The sequence below is a fragment of the Balaenoptera acutorostrata genome, chromosome 19 (assembly GCF_949987535.1).
Source record: "Balaenoptera acutorostrata chromosome 19, mBalAcu1.1, whole genome shotgun sequence".
NCBI lineage: Eukaryota > Metazoa > Chordata > Mammalia > Artiodactyla > Balaenopteridae > Balaenoptera > Balaenoptera acutorostrata.
In genome coordinates this window covers 54,132,966-54,149,704 of record NC_080082.1, presented here as the reverse complement: position 1 = coordinate 54,149,704, position 16,739 = coordinate 54,132,966, and the positions used below count along the sequence as shown (strand labels likewise).

Below are 16,739 nucleotides of genomic sequence, written 5' to 3'. Positions count from 1 at the left end.
GGATGAATGAACCCGGCCACTCTGAGCCTGCCTCTGCCCCAGACCAATCATCCCATCACCCCACCCGACGCTAATGCTCCAATTATGAGCTTTGAGCCCACAAGCCCCAGATGCAAAAGACAAAGGTGACTGTAAATTTGCTGTTTATTGGGGTGTCGTCATGGGAAGGCAGTGAAGCAGTTTTGCCTCCTGTTCCCCAGCGCTGCCCCGTCTTAACAACTACCTCTCATATAAATAAGTATAAAGATGGTCAGTAGAAAAGGAGCACACGTCAGCTGGAAGACCACGTTAGAGCTTTGGCTAAGGGAGAGGGGGGCACCTGTCCTCCCCAAGCCCAGCCTTGTGGGCCAGGAACCCAAAGTTAGGTGCAGGAGGAGGACAGAGGGGCACTACCCACACCTCAGAGTGCTGGGGTCTTTGGTTTGGACCAGGTTGCAGGCCCACCTACCCTGCACCACAGGCCCAAGCGGGGCCTCTTCACAGCAGAGGCCAGGGATGGGGGCCCTCCCGAGGAAGGCAGCTGGTTCCCGAGCCTGCTTTCCCCTTCTCCTTCTGAATGCCCTTCCTGCCACCACCGTCCGCTAGGAGGAAGGAGACAGAAAAGGGTAAAGGGCAGCAGGAGGAAGTCCCGAGGCTGAGCTGGTGCCTGAGGAACAGGGCTGTGCTGGCCACGGTGCTGGCGTGGGACGTGGCTGTGGTTTCAGCCTGCAGGGGGCGCAGCAGAGTTCTCCCAGGAGCAGGGCAGGAGCCCACGGGGCCAAGGGCGGGCAGGACAGGGTGAACAGGGCCCTGCCCAGCAGTGGCAGCGCTCAGGCCAGTCCCAGGGTGCCACACCCTCAGAGCCTCTGTCAGCACTTGGAGGGACCCCAGATGAAGAGACTGGGCGGTGACTCTCCCGGGCGGGCCAACCAAGGGCTGCTGCATTTGTTCACAAATGAGGTCCGGTTCTCGGGCCTGCCAGGGGCCAGCTCGCAGAGGGAGGGGCTGACGAGGAGGCCGAGGTTACAGTCATCCATGTGGTGACAGGCCTGAGGTCACGCCTGTGCCCTGCAGCACGTGCACTGTGTTCTCTCAGGGCGCGTGGCTTAGTTGCGGCCTCTGCAGCCCCTCAGAAGCCTTCCTGGCTGGTCAGGGGACCCAGTCTGGTTCTGACTCACCGCAGGACCCAGGCGTGGCACGCGCCTCTCGGGCTCTTAACGACCTCCCCTCCCCCGAGAGGGTGCGGTGCCACCTGATCGCCAAGGCCCTCTGCATCTTCTGCGTTGGTCCTGCGTGGTGTGCAGTGCAACCTTTCCCATCCCTGGACTTCAGGCCCCCATGCATCTCGGGGCCCCTCCAGCCAGACAGGCACCATCCAATAAATAAACGTGATGGTGGGCGAGCAGGTCAGCTATGGGCCAGGCCCTGGAGGAGGCGAATCACGTTGTCCAGGCCCCAGAGGTAGCCGTCCTCGCGGTTGCCCTCAGCCCAGGGCAGCCGGTGGCTGAGTGTCTGGTGGTCAGGCAGGGCCACTGTCTTGCCGAAGTCGATCATCCAGACGTTGGCCAGGCCGGTGTGGTCATGCACAAAGAGGAGGGAACTGCCTACCACCTGCAGAGGGAGAGGCAGGAGGTTAGAGGGAGGGGCAGGCACTGGCCAAGGTCCCGGCCCCACAGACTGCTGGGCAGGGTGGCTGACGGCATGAACTTTGGAGCCAGGCTGCCTGGGTTCAAACCCGAGCTCTGCCACTTACAGCTGTGTGGCCTTGGGCAGGGGACTTAACTTCTCCTTATCCCTGTGTCCTCATATACAAAGTGGGAATAACAGAATAAGAGTACCATTTACCTCAAAGGTTGCTGTGCGTATTATGTGTGAATTAATCCATAGAAAGCTCTTAGAAGAGTTGCCCGTATAAACAAATGCAAAACAGTGGTAACTATTATCCTTTTTCAAGCTGGGGTACAAACTCAAACGCCCGCAGGATCCTGAAGCCGTCAGAGGGGGACTGAGGGAGTGGATAACGCCGCCCCGCGGGAAGGGGCAGCAACCACTCAGACCCAGCGGACTGCTGCTGTTGACGCCAGGCAAGTGGCTTCCTTTGTCCGGCTCGGTTTCCTCATCTGTAGAATGAGGGTGATGGTAACTGCCCCGCCTCCTGGGGTCACTGCAGCATTCCACGTTCCACAGCTCACAAGCTGCCTTGTGGAGCTGGCCACACAGCCCTCCGGAGATACTGGGTTGTTTTTTTTTTTTTTAGTTAGAAATACATTCCTTCCCTTCATCTAACGCCAGGTTTGCAAGCCTCTCCCTTTTTCTAGTCGGGTTTCAGACACCAGTGCTCCCAGAGAACCCGGATGACTGGGCAGGCGAGCAGGTGGCTGTCAGAAGAGGCAGACGCTGCCCAGCTCTGGAGGGCTGTTGGCATGTGGCGAGCGGCCCAGGGTTACCATGTCTCCCGTGGTGCCAAGAGAAACTGGAAATCCCGATTTTAGTGTGAACTGTCATGTTTTCAATGTTGGCAACTAATTTTTTTAAATGTTTAGTCACCGGGCAGGTGAAACCAAACCTGAGGACAGAAGAGGTGGGGTCCCCAGGCCTCCTCTTTGTGACTTGTGTGTAAAGCTCAAAGGCAGTAACAAGGGTGATGAGGGTGATGTTTGGTGATAACAAACATGACCATAAAAGCTGGCACATACTGCAGGGTTCCTATGGGCTGGGCTTTAACTATATTAATCCACTTAACCTTCGTTACACCCGTGCGGCAGGTGCTACTGTTACCCTGTCCTACAGGTCAGGAGACAGGCCTGCGGAGCTGCTGCCCAGGCTCAGGTGGCTGGGATTCGAACACAGGCTGGCCTGATGCCCAGATCGGTGCTCTTTCAGAAGTCAGTGATATCAGGAAAAAGAGGAGAGAGGGGCTTGAGGGGGGAGGCGGAAGAACTCGGAGATAGACACAGTGACGTCACCACCGACTTTCTGAGACAGCCCCAGAGAGACGAATGTTTCCAAAGAGACACAGGCTGTGGAAAGGAAAGAGAGGAAAGGGGAGGGGGGAGAGCCACCAAATGAGGAAGGCAGGTAACAATAATTGTAAATAATCATGGGTATAAAATAATCACAAGAGCACTTCTGTGCTCCTTACGGCACTCTGCATTTGCTCATCTCCCACCTCAGCAGCTCTATAAGGTACTATTGTTCCTCCCCACGTCAGGAGGAAACTGAGGCCTGAGAGGGTAGGTCATATGCCCAGGGTCACACAGCAGAGCCAGCCTTCACCCCAAGGCCACCTGGCTGGGGTCCATGCTCCTAACTGTCCCACCTCCCTGAAATCCCTCGTGCTGCCTACCCTAAAGAAGCAAACCCCCAAACTCGGGGCTTCCTTTTATAGCTTTGGCCTCTGACCCTGTCGGTGGTTTCTCCTGAGTACCACCTGGACCCCGACACTCCCCCTCACACAGGGCCCTCTGTTCCCATGGTGGCCGGGGCTCGCACCTCGTGGGTCTTGAAGAAGGGGGAGTTCTCCAGAGCTTCACGAAGTTCTTCTAGGCGTGCCACATACTTTTTCTGTGCATGAGAGGGAGGATTTCTTGGTTAGCTTATGGACTTTGTGGGTCCTTACCCACCTTGAGATCTGACCTCATCCCATACCCCCAAAGGAGTAGGCATACCCCAGCCAGAATGGGATAAAGGGGGCCATGGGGAAATGGGAGGTGGGGGGGGGGGCAGGGATTGGATGCATCAGGGTGGCACAGGTAAGAGTGTGGTTGGGGACTTCCCTGGTGGCACAGTGGTTAAGAATCCGCCAGCCAATGTAGGAGACACGGGTTTGAGCCCTGGTCCGGGAAGATCCCACATGCCGCGGAGCAACTAAGCCCGTGCACCACAACTACTGAGCCTGTGCTCTAGAGTCCGTGTGCCACAACTACTGAAGCCCGCGTTCCTAGAGCCTGTGCTCCACCACAAGAGAAGCCACCGCAATGAGCAGCCCTCACACCGCAACAAAGAGTAGCCCCTGCTCCTGCAACTAGAGAAAGCCCATGTGCAGCAACAAAGAGCCAATACAGCCAAAACTAAATAAACGAATACAAAAAATAAAAATTAAAAAAAAAAAAGAGTGTGGTTGGTAGATTACATGAATACCCACAATTCCTAGCAGCTCCTCCCACCAAGAGGTGGAGTCTTTCCCTTGTAATCTAGTCTTGGTCTCATGACTTGCTTTGGCCAATAGAACATGGCGAGAATGATGGTGGCCATTCTGAGCCTAGCCATCGAGAGGCTTTGCTTTTTCACTTGTTCTCTTGGCCCGCTGCTTCCACCGTGAGAACAAGCCCAGGCTGGGCTGCTGGATCGAGCCAGGAGCCGAGACAGTGAGGCAGCCCCCAGACGTGAGAGCAGGGCCCTCCCACCAGCTGGCCTGACGGGGAGCAATGCCAGCCAGTGTCAGCCAACCTCGGCCCAAGGCAAAAGACCGTTGATGTGAGAGGAACAATGATGGTGGTGGTCCTAAGCTGATACATTTGGGGGCATAGGTGTCCCACTCACCAGGATCGCACGGTTCCCATCCACAAAGTCCTCCAACACTTTTGTCACCTCCTCCAGCTTCCGCGTCTTCTTGAAGTTAGTGTTGCAGGTTCCATCGGCTTTCTACAGGATGAGGGGTGTCATACCTTTTCCTTCCCACGCCCAACACCAAGCAGCCTCAGGCACTTCCAGGGGCCACCTACCCGCCTCCAGGCTCACTTGCTGTTCAGGGAAAGCTAGCCCACCTGCCTAGCCCCAAGTCATACCCCTGAGCAACCAGTCCTTCAAGTCTAAACTTGAACCCCCTGGTTGAGCCAGTCTAGCCAAGTGGGCTTTGGAGCTGGGTGGATCTGGCTTTGAATCATGGCTCTGCTAATTCCTAGCTAGGTGGCATTAAGCAAGTCACTTCACCTGCCTCAGCCTTGATTTCCTCATCTGGAAAATGGGAATTGTGTTAGTATCTACCTCCTAAAGCTGGTATAAGGATGAGGAGAGATTGGGTGTGTAGGATACACTGCACAGTGCCTGGCACATAGTAAGTAAGCACTCAGTAAAAGAGACTAATGTTATTTTTTGTCTGAGAGGGGCACAGAGAGCCCCCTGAGTCATTCTGCCATGCTGTACCAGGTGTCCTGTGGGCAATGGTTAACATGGAGGTAACAGCACAGATGAGGGATGCAAATACTGAATAAGATCATCACAAAGGGAGATAAGAATAATGGAGTATAGGGAGTTATAAGGAGGTAAAGAGAGGGCCCTGAACTAGTCGGATGGAAATCAAGGAGGGCTTCCCAGAGGAAGTGAAACTTGGAAGGAGTCAGGAAAATGACTGGGAGTCAGTCAACCAGGGGAACAGGGGAAAAGTAGTCCTGGCACAGGAAACAGCATGTGCAGAGGGCCTGTGGCAGGAGAGAACAGGACCCTTTCAAAGAAATGAAAGTGCTTCTCTGTGCCATCTGTAGGGGACTGTGGCATATCCACAAAGAGCTATTATAGAAGGAACAGGAAGGAAGGGAGGGAGGGAGGGAGGGAGGAAGAGGATCTCCTATCTCTCTACGAAATGATATGGGAAACTCTCCAGGACTATGCCAACTTTTGTTAAAAAAAAAAAAAGGGAGGAGGGACTTCCCCGGTGGTCCAGTGGCTAAGACTCCACGGTCCCAATGCAGGGGGCCCGGATTCAATCCCTGGTCAGGGAACTAGATCCCACATGCTGCAACTAAGAGTTAGCATGCCGCAACTAAAAAGATCCTGCATACTGCAACTAAGACCCAGTGCAGCCAAATAAATAAATTTAAAAATGGGAGGAAAAGGTAGTATATACAACTGCATTTGTTTGTATATACAGGAAGAAATATAAGAAACTGATAAAGTGGTTCCCCATGAGGAGGGGGTGGTGGAGGGACAGAATGGGAAGGACGGCAACAGGGTTGGGAGAGAGATTTCTCCTATATACCCTTTTATAATATTATTTTGACTTCCGAGCTGTGTGAATAGCTATTCAAACAATTAGATTTAATTTACAAAAAAAAGAAAGAAAGGGGCTACCCTAGTGGCGCAGTGGTTAAGAATCCGCCTGCCAATCAGGGGACACAGGTTCGAACCCTGGTCCGGGAAGATCCCACATGCCGTGGAGCAACTGGGCCCGTGAGCCACAACTACTGAGCCTGAGTTCTAGAGCCCGCGAGCCACAACTACTGAAGCCCATGTGCCTAGAGCCCGTGCTCCGCAACAAGAGAAGCCACCGCAATGAGAATCCCGCGCACCACAACGAAGAGTAGCCCCTGCTCTCCACAACGAGAGAAAGCCCACGCACGGCAACGAAGACCCAATACAGCCAAAAATAAATAAATAAAATAAACAACTTTTAAAAAAAGAAAAAAGAAATAAAGAAGAAAAGAGAACATTTTTCTCCATAAGGAGGAAAAAGCCCCTCCAACTGCTGTGTTGGATGAGGGATCGGAGGAGGTGAGACCAGCATCCGGGAGGCCAGGGAGGCTGAGGCAGGAGAAGATGCGGCTGGACTAGGACAGGGTCTGGGTCTTGGGGAGGGGAAAGAAGATGGAATCAAGAGACCTTCAGGCAGATGGATAAACAAAACTTGGTCTGTGATAGACACAGGGGTAAGAGAGAAGCAGGACCCCTCCTAGTGCATCTTTCCATCCTCTGCAGTCTCCTGCTCTCTCTCCAGATCTTGCTTCTTTCCTGCTTTCTCTGACACCCTGGTTCCTTGGGAAGCCCTGCCTCAGATCTAGCTCTTAGCCCTCTACAAACAGGCTAGCAGCCCCTGGCCCTCACCTTGATGCCCTCGATCCGGAAACCCAGGGTGGAGGTCGAGCTCAGGGTCTCCCTCCACTGCATGTAGCGGGGCTTGGTGACTGCACCCTGGGCATGTTCCTCGGGGGTGGGGGCCCCAGGGTCCACAGCCACCATCTTCTCATACATGTCCTTCCGGGGCCGGGGCCGTTCTCGCGCCTTCACCAGCTCCTCCTCCAGGTAGGTCCTGGGACACAGAGGATATAACAAGGGAAATTATGAAGAACAAAGCTGGAGGACTTACACTCCCTGATATCAAGGCATGTTACAAAACTACAGCGTGGCACAAGAATAGACAAATAGATCAATGGACCAGAACAGAGTCCACAGACACACAGGTACGTTCACCCAATTTATGACAAAGAAGGCACCACAATTCAGTGGGGAAAGGGCAGTCTTTTCAATAATTGGTGCTAGGTCAATAGGATATCCATATGGCGGTGGGGAGAGGGGAATGAACCTCGATCCCTACCTCAGGCCATATACAAAAATTAAATCTAGGTGGATTGCAGATCCAAATGTGATAATTAAAACAAAGCTTGTAGAAGAAAACATAGGAGAAGATCTTTGTGACCTTAGAGTAGGCAGATTTCTTAAACACAAAGCTACTAACATAATGAAAAAAATTGACAACCTGTACTAAATTGAAAGTCCTTCTCGGGACTTCCCTGGTGGCAGAGTGGTTAAGAATCTGCCTGCCGGTGCAGGGGACACGGGTTCAATCCCTGGTCCAGGAGGATCCCACATGCCGTGGAGCAACTAATCCCATGCACCACAACTACTGAGCCTGCGCTCTAGAGCCCGCGAGCCACAACTACTGAAGCCTGCATGCCTACAGCCCATGCTCCACAGCAAGAGAAGCCACCGCAATGAGAGGCCCGTGCCCCGCAAGGAAGAGTAGCCCCCGCTCTCCGCAACTAGAGAAAAGCCCGCGTGCAGCAACAAAGACCCAACGCAGCCAAAACTAACTAACTAACTAAATAAATAAATAAATAATTTTTTAAAAAACCAAACTTCTGTTTATCAAAAGACGTTAAGAGAGTGAAATGGGAGAGTTGGAGTATGTGTGTGTGTGTGTGTGTGTGTGTGTGTGTGTGTGTGTATCTCTTCTTTATTTCTTCTTTATTTCTTTATTGTATCCAGAATATATAAAGAATTATAAATCTTTAAAAGAAAAAGAAAAAGAGAGACCAGTAGAAAAATGGGCACTTTTCAAAAGAGGATATCCAAATGGCCAATCAATGCTCAAGTTGTTTGGTCATCAGAGAAATCGAAATTAAAATCATAACTATTCACCAGAATAGTTAAAAGTAATAAAATAGGTAATACAAAATGTTGATGAGAAGATAGAACAGAACTGTCATACACTGATGGCAGGAAAGGATGCTGGTACAACCGCTTTGAAGATTGGCTTGGCGCTATCTTCAGAAATGTCCCCCCGACCCTTCACCTCTGCCCCATGGCTGCCCCTGAACCTACCTGCTGCCCATCTTGCAGTCCATGATGGAGGGGTTCTCAAAGTCTGCCAGGAGATCTTCCATCTGGTTGAAGGCCTGGCCATCCTGCTGCACCATGCCATAGTAGGCTGGCACGAAAGGTCGCAGCGGGTCGCGCATCAGCTGCTCCAGGCTGCGCTGCTCATACTGACAGAAACGCTTTAGAATCCAACCATCCTCTCCTGCCTGGAAGTTCCCTATGAGCAGCAGTCAATGAGAGGGTCAAAAACGGAATGAGCAAGAGAATCCCCCCACCTCCTGTATATATCAGGTCCTGGCCACCATCATCTTGCCTGACCCTTCCGCAATACTTTCTCTCCCTACCAGCAATTCTCAAAATATTGGCCAGAGGTGGTGAAGGAAGGACCTAGTTCTGCATTCTGTTTAAACAGAGCCCTGTTCACAGCACACTGTGTCCTCATTTGTTTTGTAATTTTGGATTATGAGCTCTCGATCAGCAATGGGAATTTTTGTGAGATCTGAGTCAACAGCATGACTCTCCAAAGCAGATTTGCATTTGCTTCTGCCTGGAGTCCCAGAGTGCCAACAATCAGGGCCTTGTTAATTTACAAACCTGGCATTTTGTGGGCCATGCAGATAGTGTAGATTAGAATTACAAATTCTTATTGAGGCAGATAGTATTTTCAGATTATATTTTCCAAAGATGGCTGCAACAGTAGCTCATGTCCCACATGCTCTTCTAGAATTTTGCCACTCCCATCAAGAAGTGGAATCTAATTCTTTTCCTCTTGAATCTGAGAGGGCTTATGGCAGAAGCAACACTGTGACTTCAGAGTCTAAGTCATAAAAAAGATGCGGCTTCCACTTTGTTGGCAGAGACACGTGCCTTTCAGTCCTGAGCTACCATGTAAGAAATCTGATTATTCTGAGGCCACCATACTGTGAGGAAGCCCAAGCAGCTACACAGAGAAGTCACATATAGGCTTTCCAGCTGGCAGCCCCAGCTGAGAACCAGCCAACAGCCAGCATCAACTGCCAGGTGTGTGAATGAATGAACCTCCAAAGGTCTCCAGCTTGCAGCCTTCGAGTTGTTCTAGCTGAATTCCCAGATATCACGGCGCAGCAACAAGCCATCCCTGCCATGCTCTGTCTGAATTCCTGACCCAAAACCTGTGAGTGTAATCAAATGGTTGTTTTACTCCACTAAGTTGTTTGTTTTTTTAAACCACCACTAAGTTTTGCGTTTTTCATTTTTGGTATTTTTTAAACTCAGCAATAGTAACTAGGATGCATACAGATGGCAGGCCTGTGTTTAGTTTTAGGGGGGCCTTGCCTTTCTCTGACTCAGTTCTAAGGATGAACAGGCAGATAAGTTCCCTTCCTGCCTCCCTCTGCTGGTGGGTACAGTTGGTCTAGTCCGGCCCACAGCCTGTTTTTGTAAAAGAAGCTTATTGGAACACAGACACACTCACAAATTTATATATTAACTATGGCTGCTTTTGTGCTGCAACAACAGAGCTGAGTAGTTTATATTTATTATCTAGCCCTTTACCAAAAATGCTAGATTCTAGGCCTTGTGCTATTATGTGCTAAAGAGATTGTGCTAGGTCCTGGGGAAAAACCATTATAGCTGTTGTTTATTGGGGGCCTACTCTGCTCTGGCCACAGGGTGAGGACGGGGACTGGTAACTGCCATTTATGAGGGGTCTGTCTCTCAATCTCAATATACATTTTGATTTTAACCCTCTAGTTTACCCTGCAAGGGAGGTACGATTATCTCGCATTACAGATGAGGACACTGAGCCCCAGTGAGGGAAAGTAACTTGCCCAGGGTCATCCACAAATAAAGCGCGGAACTCGGATGTGAGCCCAGGCCCATCTGTCCCCACGGTCGAAGATTTGGCCCCTGCCACCGGGATAACAGGAAACAGCCCTCCATCCTGATGTATGAATGGCCCAGCCCAGGCCTAAGCACTTTCCATAAAAGCCCCATAAGCGGGCTTCCCTGGTGGCGCAGTGGTTGAGAGTCTGCCTGCCAATGCAGGGGACACGGGTTCGAGCCCTGGTCTGGGAAGATCCCACATGCCGCGGAGCAACTAGGCCCATGAGCCACAATTACTGAGCCTGCGCGTCTGGAGCCTGTGCTCCGCAACAGGAGGGGCTGCGATGGTGGGAGGCCCGCGCACCGCGATGAACAGTGGCCCCCACTTGCCACAACTGGAGAAAGCCCTCACACAGAGGTGAAGACCCAACACAGCCATAAATAAATAAATAAAAATTAAAACTTAAAAAAAAAAAGCCCCATGAGCTGGAGACCGTCACCAAGCCCATTTTACAGATGGGGGAACTAAAGTACAAACGGCAGTTCCTTCCCTGCCCAGGCGTCTCTGCCCAGCCCTGCCTGTCCCCCACTCGCCCTTCTCCCCCCACACTCACCAGAGTGTCCAGACAGCTGGACCCAAGGGTAGTGTTTTCGGAAGGAGACCATGAAGGGCGAATACTTCAGCACTGTCTTCAGCTTCTTCCACGGTTTGTTCTGTGTGGGGCAGAAAGGGTGGGGTCAGGGCTAAGGCCGGGGACGGAGGGGGATGGCGCTGCTGCCATGAGAGGGAACCAAGGTGGACCTGGGGTCCTTAGGGGGGCTTCCTGGGATCCCTGGGCCCAAGCTCGTTGGGGTGAGCAAAGCTCACTGACTTCAGCGATCACAAACTCCCCAGAGGCCTCAGCAAAGGCGGAGAAGAGTCTCTGTCCATTTGTCTCAGTGTCATCACTTTGTATCTGTGTCTCTCTGTCCTTCTCGAAGGAGTAGAGATAGGCTAGGTTGTGTTGCAGTCACCAGCAACTCCCAAATCGTCCCCCGACATATATACACCAAAAAGGTGGAAGCCTGCTGTCCCTGAATTAAGTCAGACCTTCCAGGGAAAATGATAAAGGCAGGAGTTGATGAATGGAGGCCGAACCACAGAGAGAGACAGAAACAGAGACAGATGACAAAGTGATGACAAAGACAGGGACAAAGGTGGAGACTGCAGCAGTCATGACAGCTGCTTACCAAATAGCTCCAGCCTGTGCTCCTACCAGGGATATCCCTGCCCTCTTGAACTTAGCTTTGGCCAATGAAATGTGAGCAGACGTGTCACTTTTGGGTGGAAGCCTTAAAGCCAACGAGTGACTCTCCATGTTCTTTTCCCTATTGTAGAAAGCCATGGGGGGCTGTAGGAAGAGAAACAGAGGCTGAGTGAAAACAGCATGGAGCAGGGCCGCCTCACCCACCACTGACCCACGATCAATGTGAAGTAGGAAAGAAAATAATCCTTTGTTGGGAATTCCCTGGTGGTCCAGGGGTTAGGACTCCGTGCTTTCACTGCCAAGTGCCTGGGTTCAATCCCTGGTTGGGGAACTAAGATCCTGCAAGTCTCGGGGCCAAAAAAAAAAAAAAAAAAAAATCCTTTGTTGTTCCAAGTCACTGAGTTTGGGGGCTGTTTGTCACTATAGCAAATCCTGACCTCTTCCAACTGACACAGAGATAGGCACAGCGTTACTAGAAGTAAGAAAGAAATATAGAAAGACAGAATGGGAGACACAGATACAAAGTAATGACAGAGAAAGAAAAAAACATAGATGCAGAGAAAGACAGAGAGAGAGCAACAAAAAACCAGAGAAGCAAACAGAAAACAAGGATTTAGTTGTATCACGTCGACTCAAGCAAGAGCTTCTTGAGACCTGGTTACTGCCTGATTCATTGCATTTGCATACGCACGCACACGCACGTGTGCACACGCGCACACACACAAATATCTTCTCTGCTCCAAGCACACAGCAGGCCCTTAGCAAGGATTGGGAGAATGAGTCGTCTCCAGAGAAAAAAGCTATGTGGCTCATCTCCCCCCACCCCGGGGTCAAGGCCATGTTCTCTCCTCCCCCGCCAGAGCCCAGCTACCTAGCAGACATCTAATGGACGGTGGGAAGGTCAAACACAGGCAGGGGTTGGACTGAAGGATTCAGGAAGGGCTATTCCCTCCCCTCTCCAGCTGCCAGCCGTGGAGAGGAGGTGATGAATAAAGGTTCCTGTTTACTAAGCACCTGGAACATTCCAGGCACAATGACAAAGGCTCAGTGTGCCATAACCTACTTAATCCTAAAAACACAACCCCAGGAGGACTGCTGACTGTGTTACAGAGGCGGAAACACAGACTCAGACGGGTGAAGTCACCTGCCTCAATCACACAGCATAGTGCTGGGGTTCTACCTCTGGTCTGACTCCACTGCCCTGGGCTTATCCATTACAGCCCTGCTAGATTACAAGCCTTGAGGGTGGGGACTGGGGTTGTCATGGTTACAACTGTGTCCCCAGCCATGGCCTGACACACAATAGGTGCTCCAAAACTGTAGCTTGGGTTGAAGGAGGTTGATTAAATGTCTTTTTTTTCTTTTTTTTCATAAGCAGGTTCAGTATCTTCTTTCTCTCTCTCTTTTTTTTCTTAGATCTGATGGTTAATCTGGGCTTTCTCAGATGGCTTCATCATGGCCTCAGCTCACATCTCCTCCTCCTCCAGGAAGCCCTCTCTGATACCCCAGGTCTGGCCAGTCACCTTCTCTAGACTCCCACAACCCTCTGGGCTTCCCCCATCCCAGCCCTGAGCACTCTGAGCTGTCACTGCCTGGTGATGGGTCTGTCTCCTCCACTGGCCTGGGAGCTCCATGCAGGCAGTGTCTGGGTCACTACTGTGTTCCCAGCAAAGCCAACATGGGGCCAAACACAAATTAGGGACCCGGGGACTGTCTGTTGTCTGATTAGGAGGACAGGATGGATGTGAGAAGGAAGGAAGGTGGCAGGGGGGAGAAAGTAGCTGGGCCTTTAAGGTCAGATGGGATTTCAAAATGAAGCAAGAAGGAAGCGAGGGGTATTCTGGGTGGTGGGAACAGCTTGAGCAATGAGCGGAGGCAGGATGGCTGCAACATGTTCAGGGAACAGTGTGTACTTCGGCTCCGTTGCAGCAGCAGAAGGGAACAGGAGGGGAGAAAGGAAGCTGAACGTAGAAAGGAGCCTGGAGACAGGAAGCTCTGAACGCAGGACTGAACTCCTGATCGCTATCAGGCAGGCCCTGGGGAGCCATGGAAGACTCTGGAGATGGGAACGCTCAAAAGTTAGTCAGAGCTGGGTCCTGGAGGCAGATTCTAGGGGATGAGGAAACACTGGAGACAGGGAGGCCTGGGAGGAAGAAAAGTTAGGGACGGATCCACAAACTGCAGGGGTGAAAATGACTGGGTTTTCAACTAAGTCAGCACTGAGTTAGAATCCAAGCTCCGACCAGACGTGGCCAACTCTAAGCGAGTGATCTTACTTCTCTAGGCCTTAGTTTCCCCTCTGTAAAATGCAGATAATAATAATCCCAATCTTTTAGTGCTTTTATAAGGATTCAAAGAGTTAACACACATATAGCACTTGGAAAAGTGCCTGGTATTCAGTAAGGGTTTGAATCTCAGCTCTGGGTCTTCCAAGGTCTGTGACCTTGGATGAGTCTTTGTGCCTCAGTTTCCTCGTCCATAAAATGGGGATCATAGTATCTACCTCATAGGGCTGCCGTGAAGATTAAGATGAGTTAATATAAGCAAAGAGCTTAGCACAGGGAATTCCCCGGCGGTCCAGTGGTTAGGACTCTGTGCTCCCAATGCAGGGGGCGTGGGTTCGATCCCTGGTCGGGGAGCTAAGATCCTGCATGCCTCGGAGTGTGGCAGAAAAAAATAAAATAAAAAAGAAAGCTTAGCACAGGGCTGGGCATGAGCGAGTGATAGCTGTTATTTTTGTTTCTTCATTCACTCCAGCTCAGCTGCTCTGAGATACCAAGGAGATGAGGGAGTAGGCAGAGGGAACAGCAATGGCAGAGAGCCCCAGAGGGTCGGCGCCTTGGCTCCGGCACAGGCAGGTTGGGGCAGGTCTATCTCTTACATCTGTGGCCACATGTGTGAGCACGTTCCTAAAGGGAAGCATGTGGGGTGAGGGGGGCTCAGGGCAGATTCCAGCCAGGGGCCCCAGGACAATGGGAGGACGCAGCAGGCAGACCCACCGGAGGCTCTCACACCTGCCTATGCGCTGACCCTCCCTCCCTGAACCTGCCCTGATGGCCTTCCTGATTCACCAGAGAACCGCACCCAAGCTGCTGCGGAGGAGGGTGGAGAATGTAAACAAGAGCCTGCAGGAGCACCCTGGGGAGCTGGGGGGCAACGCAATGGGGAGATGGGAGAGTCCCTGGCCAGGCTGGGGGTCCCTTAGCATTTTGGGTTCACACAGCTCTTTGAGAACCTGATAAAAGCTGGGAGCTCACTCCCTACAAAAGTGAATGAGCTGGGCTTCCCTGGTGGCGCAGTGGTTGAGAATCTGCCTGCCAGTGCAGGGGACACGGGTTCGAGCCCTGGTCTGGGAAGATCCCACGTGCCACGGAGCAACTAGGCCCGTGAGCTACAACTACTGAGCCTGCGCGTCTGGAGCCTGTGCCCCGCAACAAGAGACCGCGACAGTGAAAGGCCCACGCACCGCGATGAAGAGTGGCCCCCGCTTGCCGCAACTAGAGAAAGCCCTCGCACAGAAATGAAGACCCAACACAGCCATAAAAATAAATAAATAAATAAAATTTAAAAAAAAAAAAAAGTGAATGAGCTAAGGGGTGGTGAAGGCTAATGACCCTTTAAGGCAGCTACAGGCCCCAGACTTAGGAAAGTGGGGTAGAAAGTGCACCCTTTCTGTCTGCCTAAACTGGTGTTCTTTAGAGTTTGGGGTCACAGACTGTGATCCAACAGAAGTCACAGACCCTTGCTGCAAAAACATGTGTATACACACACAGATTCACACAATTTCAGGGATTCCTGGGTACCATGAAGTTGGCCAGTGGCCATCCATTTTAGACCCCAGGACTGGAGGCAGTGGCGAGGGGAAATGAAGAGAATTAGCAAGAGGCTGCCTGGAGAGGGTTAGTAACCCTGCTCTCGGATGGAAGAGGTGCCTGGAGATGAAATTGCTGGTGGAGTTCTAGAGAACTTCTCAAAGGAAAGGCGGGGGTGGGGGGGCGGATACGGGATCTGTGGGGATGTGGCTCAAGGGCAGGATGGGTCCCACTCACCCCAGACCTGTCCTCGGGGTCGCTGGAACCTCCACCCCCGGCCACCACGTCATCCTCAGACTCGTCAAAAGAGGAGGCAGAGGAGAAGCCTCCACTGCCCCCTTCAATCTGGGAGGGGGGTCCCACTGGCTGAGCCTCAGGCTCGGGGGTTTCAGGAGTGATGATGAGGCGGGGCACAGGGGTCAGGGGGCAACACTCCTGGTGAGAGTACAGGTGAGTCACCAACTCCCCGTGTTCTGGTTCCTCTAATGAGCCATCTTGGTTGGGTTCCCCCAAAAGGCAGTCTGTCCCAGGCTCTGTCTGGGGTCCATGAGTATCTTGTGTCTGGGGTCCATCAGTGCCAGGCTGTGGCCAGAAGCCATCAGTATCTTGTTGTGTTGGGAAACCATCAATGTCAAGCTGTTTCCAGGCTGTTTCCGTATCCTGTTGTATCTGGGAGCCATCAATGTGCTGCTCTGTCCAGGGGTCTTTGGTATCCTGTTGTGTCCTGGAGCCATCAGTGTACAATTCTTTCCAAGAACCATCAGCATTTGGCTCTGTTGAGAGAGAGGCCCCTTCTGGCTGAGTCCGGACGCTGGACCTGTTCTGGTGGGTCCAGAGGTTATCACCTCTGGGCTTGGCCCTCTCTGGCTGGGTCTGTGACCCATGTATTTCTAGCTCTACCCAGGGCCCATCAACTCCTTGCTGTGCCCAGAGGTTAGCCCTCTCTGGCTGACGCTGGAGGTCAGACCTGTGTGGATCAGTCCAAAAGCCATCTGTCCTAGTCTCCGTCCAGTCACCGGCTGTCTCCAGTTCTGACCAGTGGCTGCTCCTTTCTGGATGTGTCCGGAGGATGGACCTGCCTGGCTCCGTCTTTTGGCTGGGCCGCTCCGTCCCCGCCCCGGAGCCAGCTACTTCAGGCTCAGCCTGTCCGTCGGTCCCCGACTCAGGCCCGAGGCCGGCCCTCTCGGGCTCGATGTGGAGGTTGGACTCCTCGGTCCGGGCCCGGGGCCCGCCCCTCTCCGGCCGCCCTGCCGGGCCCCCTGCGCCGGGCCCAGGTCGTTGCTGTCCCGGCTGCCGCCGCCGCCCCCCTCGCGGCGCCGCCAGTCCCATGCGGGCTGTCCCCGGCAGCGCCCCAGCCTCCGCCTCGCTCAGGTTTCCTCGGCACGGGCAGCGCCTCATGCCCGCTCCCTAGGTTCGGGATTCGACCGGGCCCAGCCCCTCCTGCCCCTTTAAATCCCGCGAGGGGTGTGGCTGGGGAGCCCCGACTCGCGGGTTCTGGCCCGCGGAGCTCCAGCCCGCCCAGCCAAGCAGGGGTTAACCGATACTCCCCCCCCACCCCCACCCCGCCCACAACTCCCGGGGAAGG

General features: G+C 52.7%; 1 protein-coding gene across 3 annotated transcripts; it reads right to left on the bottom strand.

The window, feature by feature from the left end:
* Positions 1–120: 120 nt before the first annotated feature.
* On the bottom strand, positions 121–16,678 carry ITPKC (inositol-trisphosphate 3-kinase C). 3 transcript variants are annotated; one of them, XR_009006182.1, is made up of 8 exons: positions 15,392–16,678; positions 10,710–10,809; positions 8,296–8,509; positions 6,799–7,003; positions 4,522–4,623; positions 3,472–3,543; positions 2,723–2,999; positions 1,510–1,590 (listed from the first exon to the last, which is right to left on the bottom strand). XR_009006182.1 is itself a non-coding variant. In XM_007166917.2 (7 exons), exons 1-7 carry the CDS (start codon positions 16,550–16,552, stop codon positions 1,387–1,389), a joined length of 2,058 nt encoding a protein of 685 aa, XP_007166979.2. In that variant the 5' UTR covers positions 16,553–16,677; the 3' UTR covers positions 121–1,386. The 3 variants fall into 3 exon arrangements, 2 of the variants coding, with proteins under 2 accessions (XP_007166979.2, XP_057390960.1); XM_007166917.2 differs by lacking the exon at positions 2,723–2,999 and having other exon boundaries at positions 121–1,590; positions 15,392–16,677; XM_057534977.1 differs by lacking the exons at positions 2,723–2,999; positions 3,472–3,543 and having other exon boundaries at positions 121–1,590.
* Positions 16,679–16,739: the final 61 nt, after the last annotated feature.

Bases quoted from the DNA above. Each gene is read 5' to 3' on its own strand.
- ITPKC (XM_007166917.2), bottom strand. From the start codon at position 16,552: ATGAGGCGCTGCCCGTGCCGAGGAAACCTGAGCGAGGCGGAGGCTGGG. The intron at 3,544-4,521 runs GTGAGTGGGACA...TCTCATGCACAG, and splicing joins ATGGGAACCGTGCGATCCTG to AAAAAGTATGTGGCACGCCT. The intron at 1,591-3,471 runs GTGCGAGCCCCG...CTCCCTCTGCAG, and splicing joins CCTTCTTCAAGACCCACGAG to GTGGTAGGCAGTTCCCTCCT.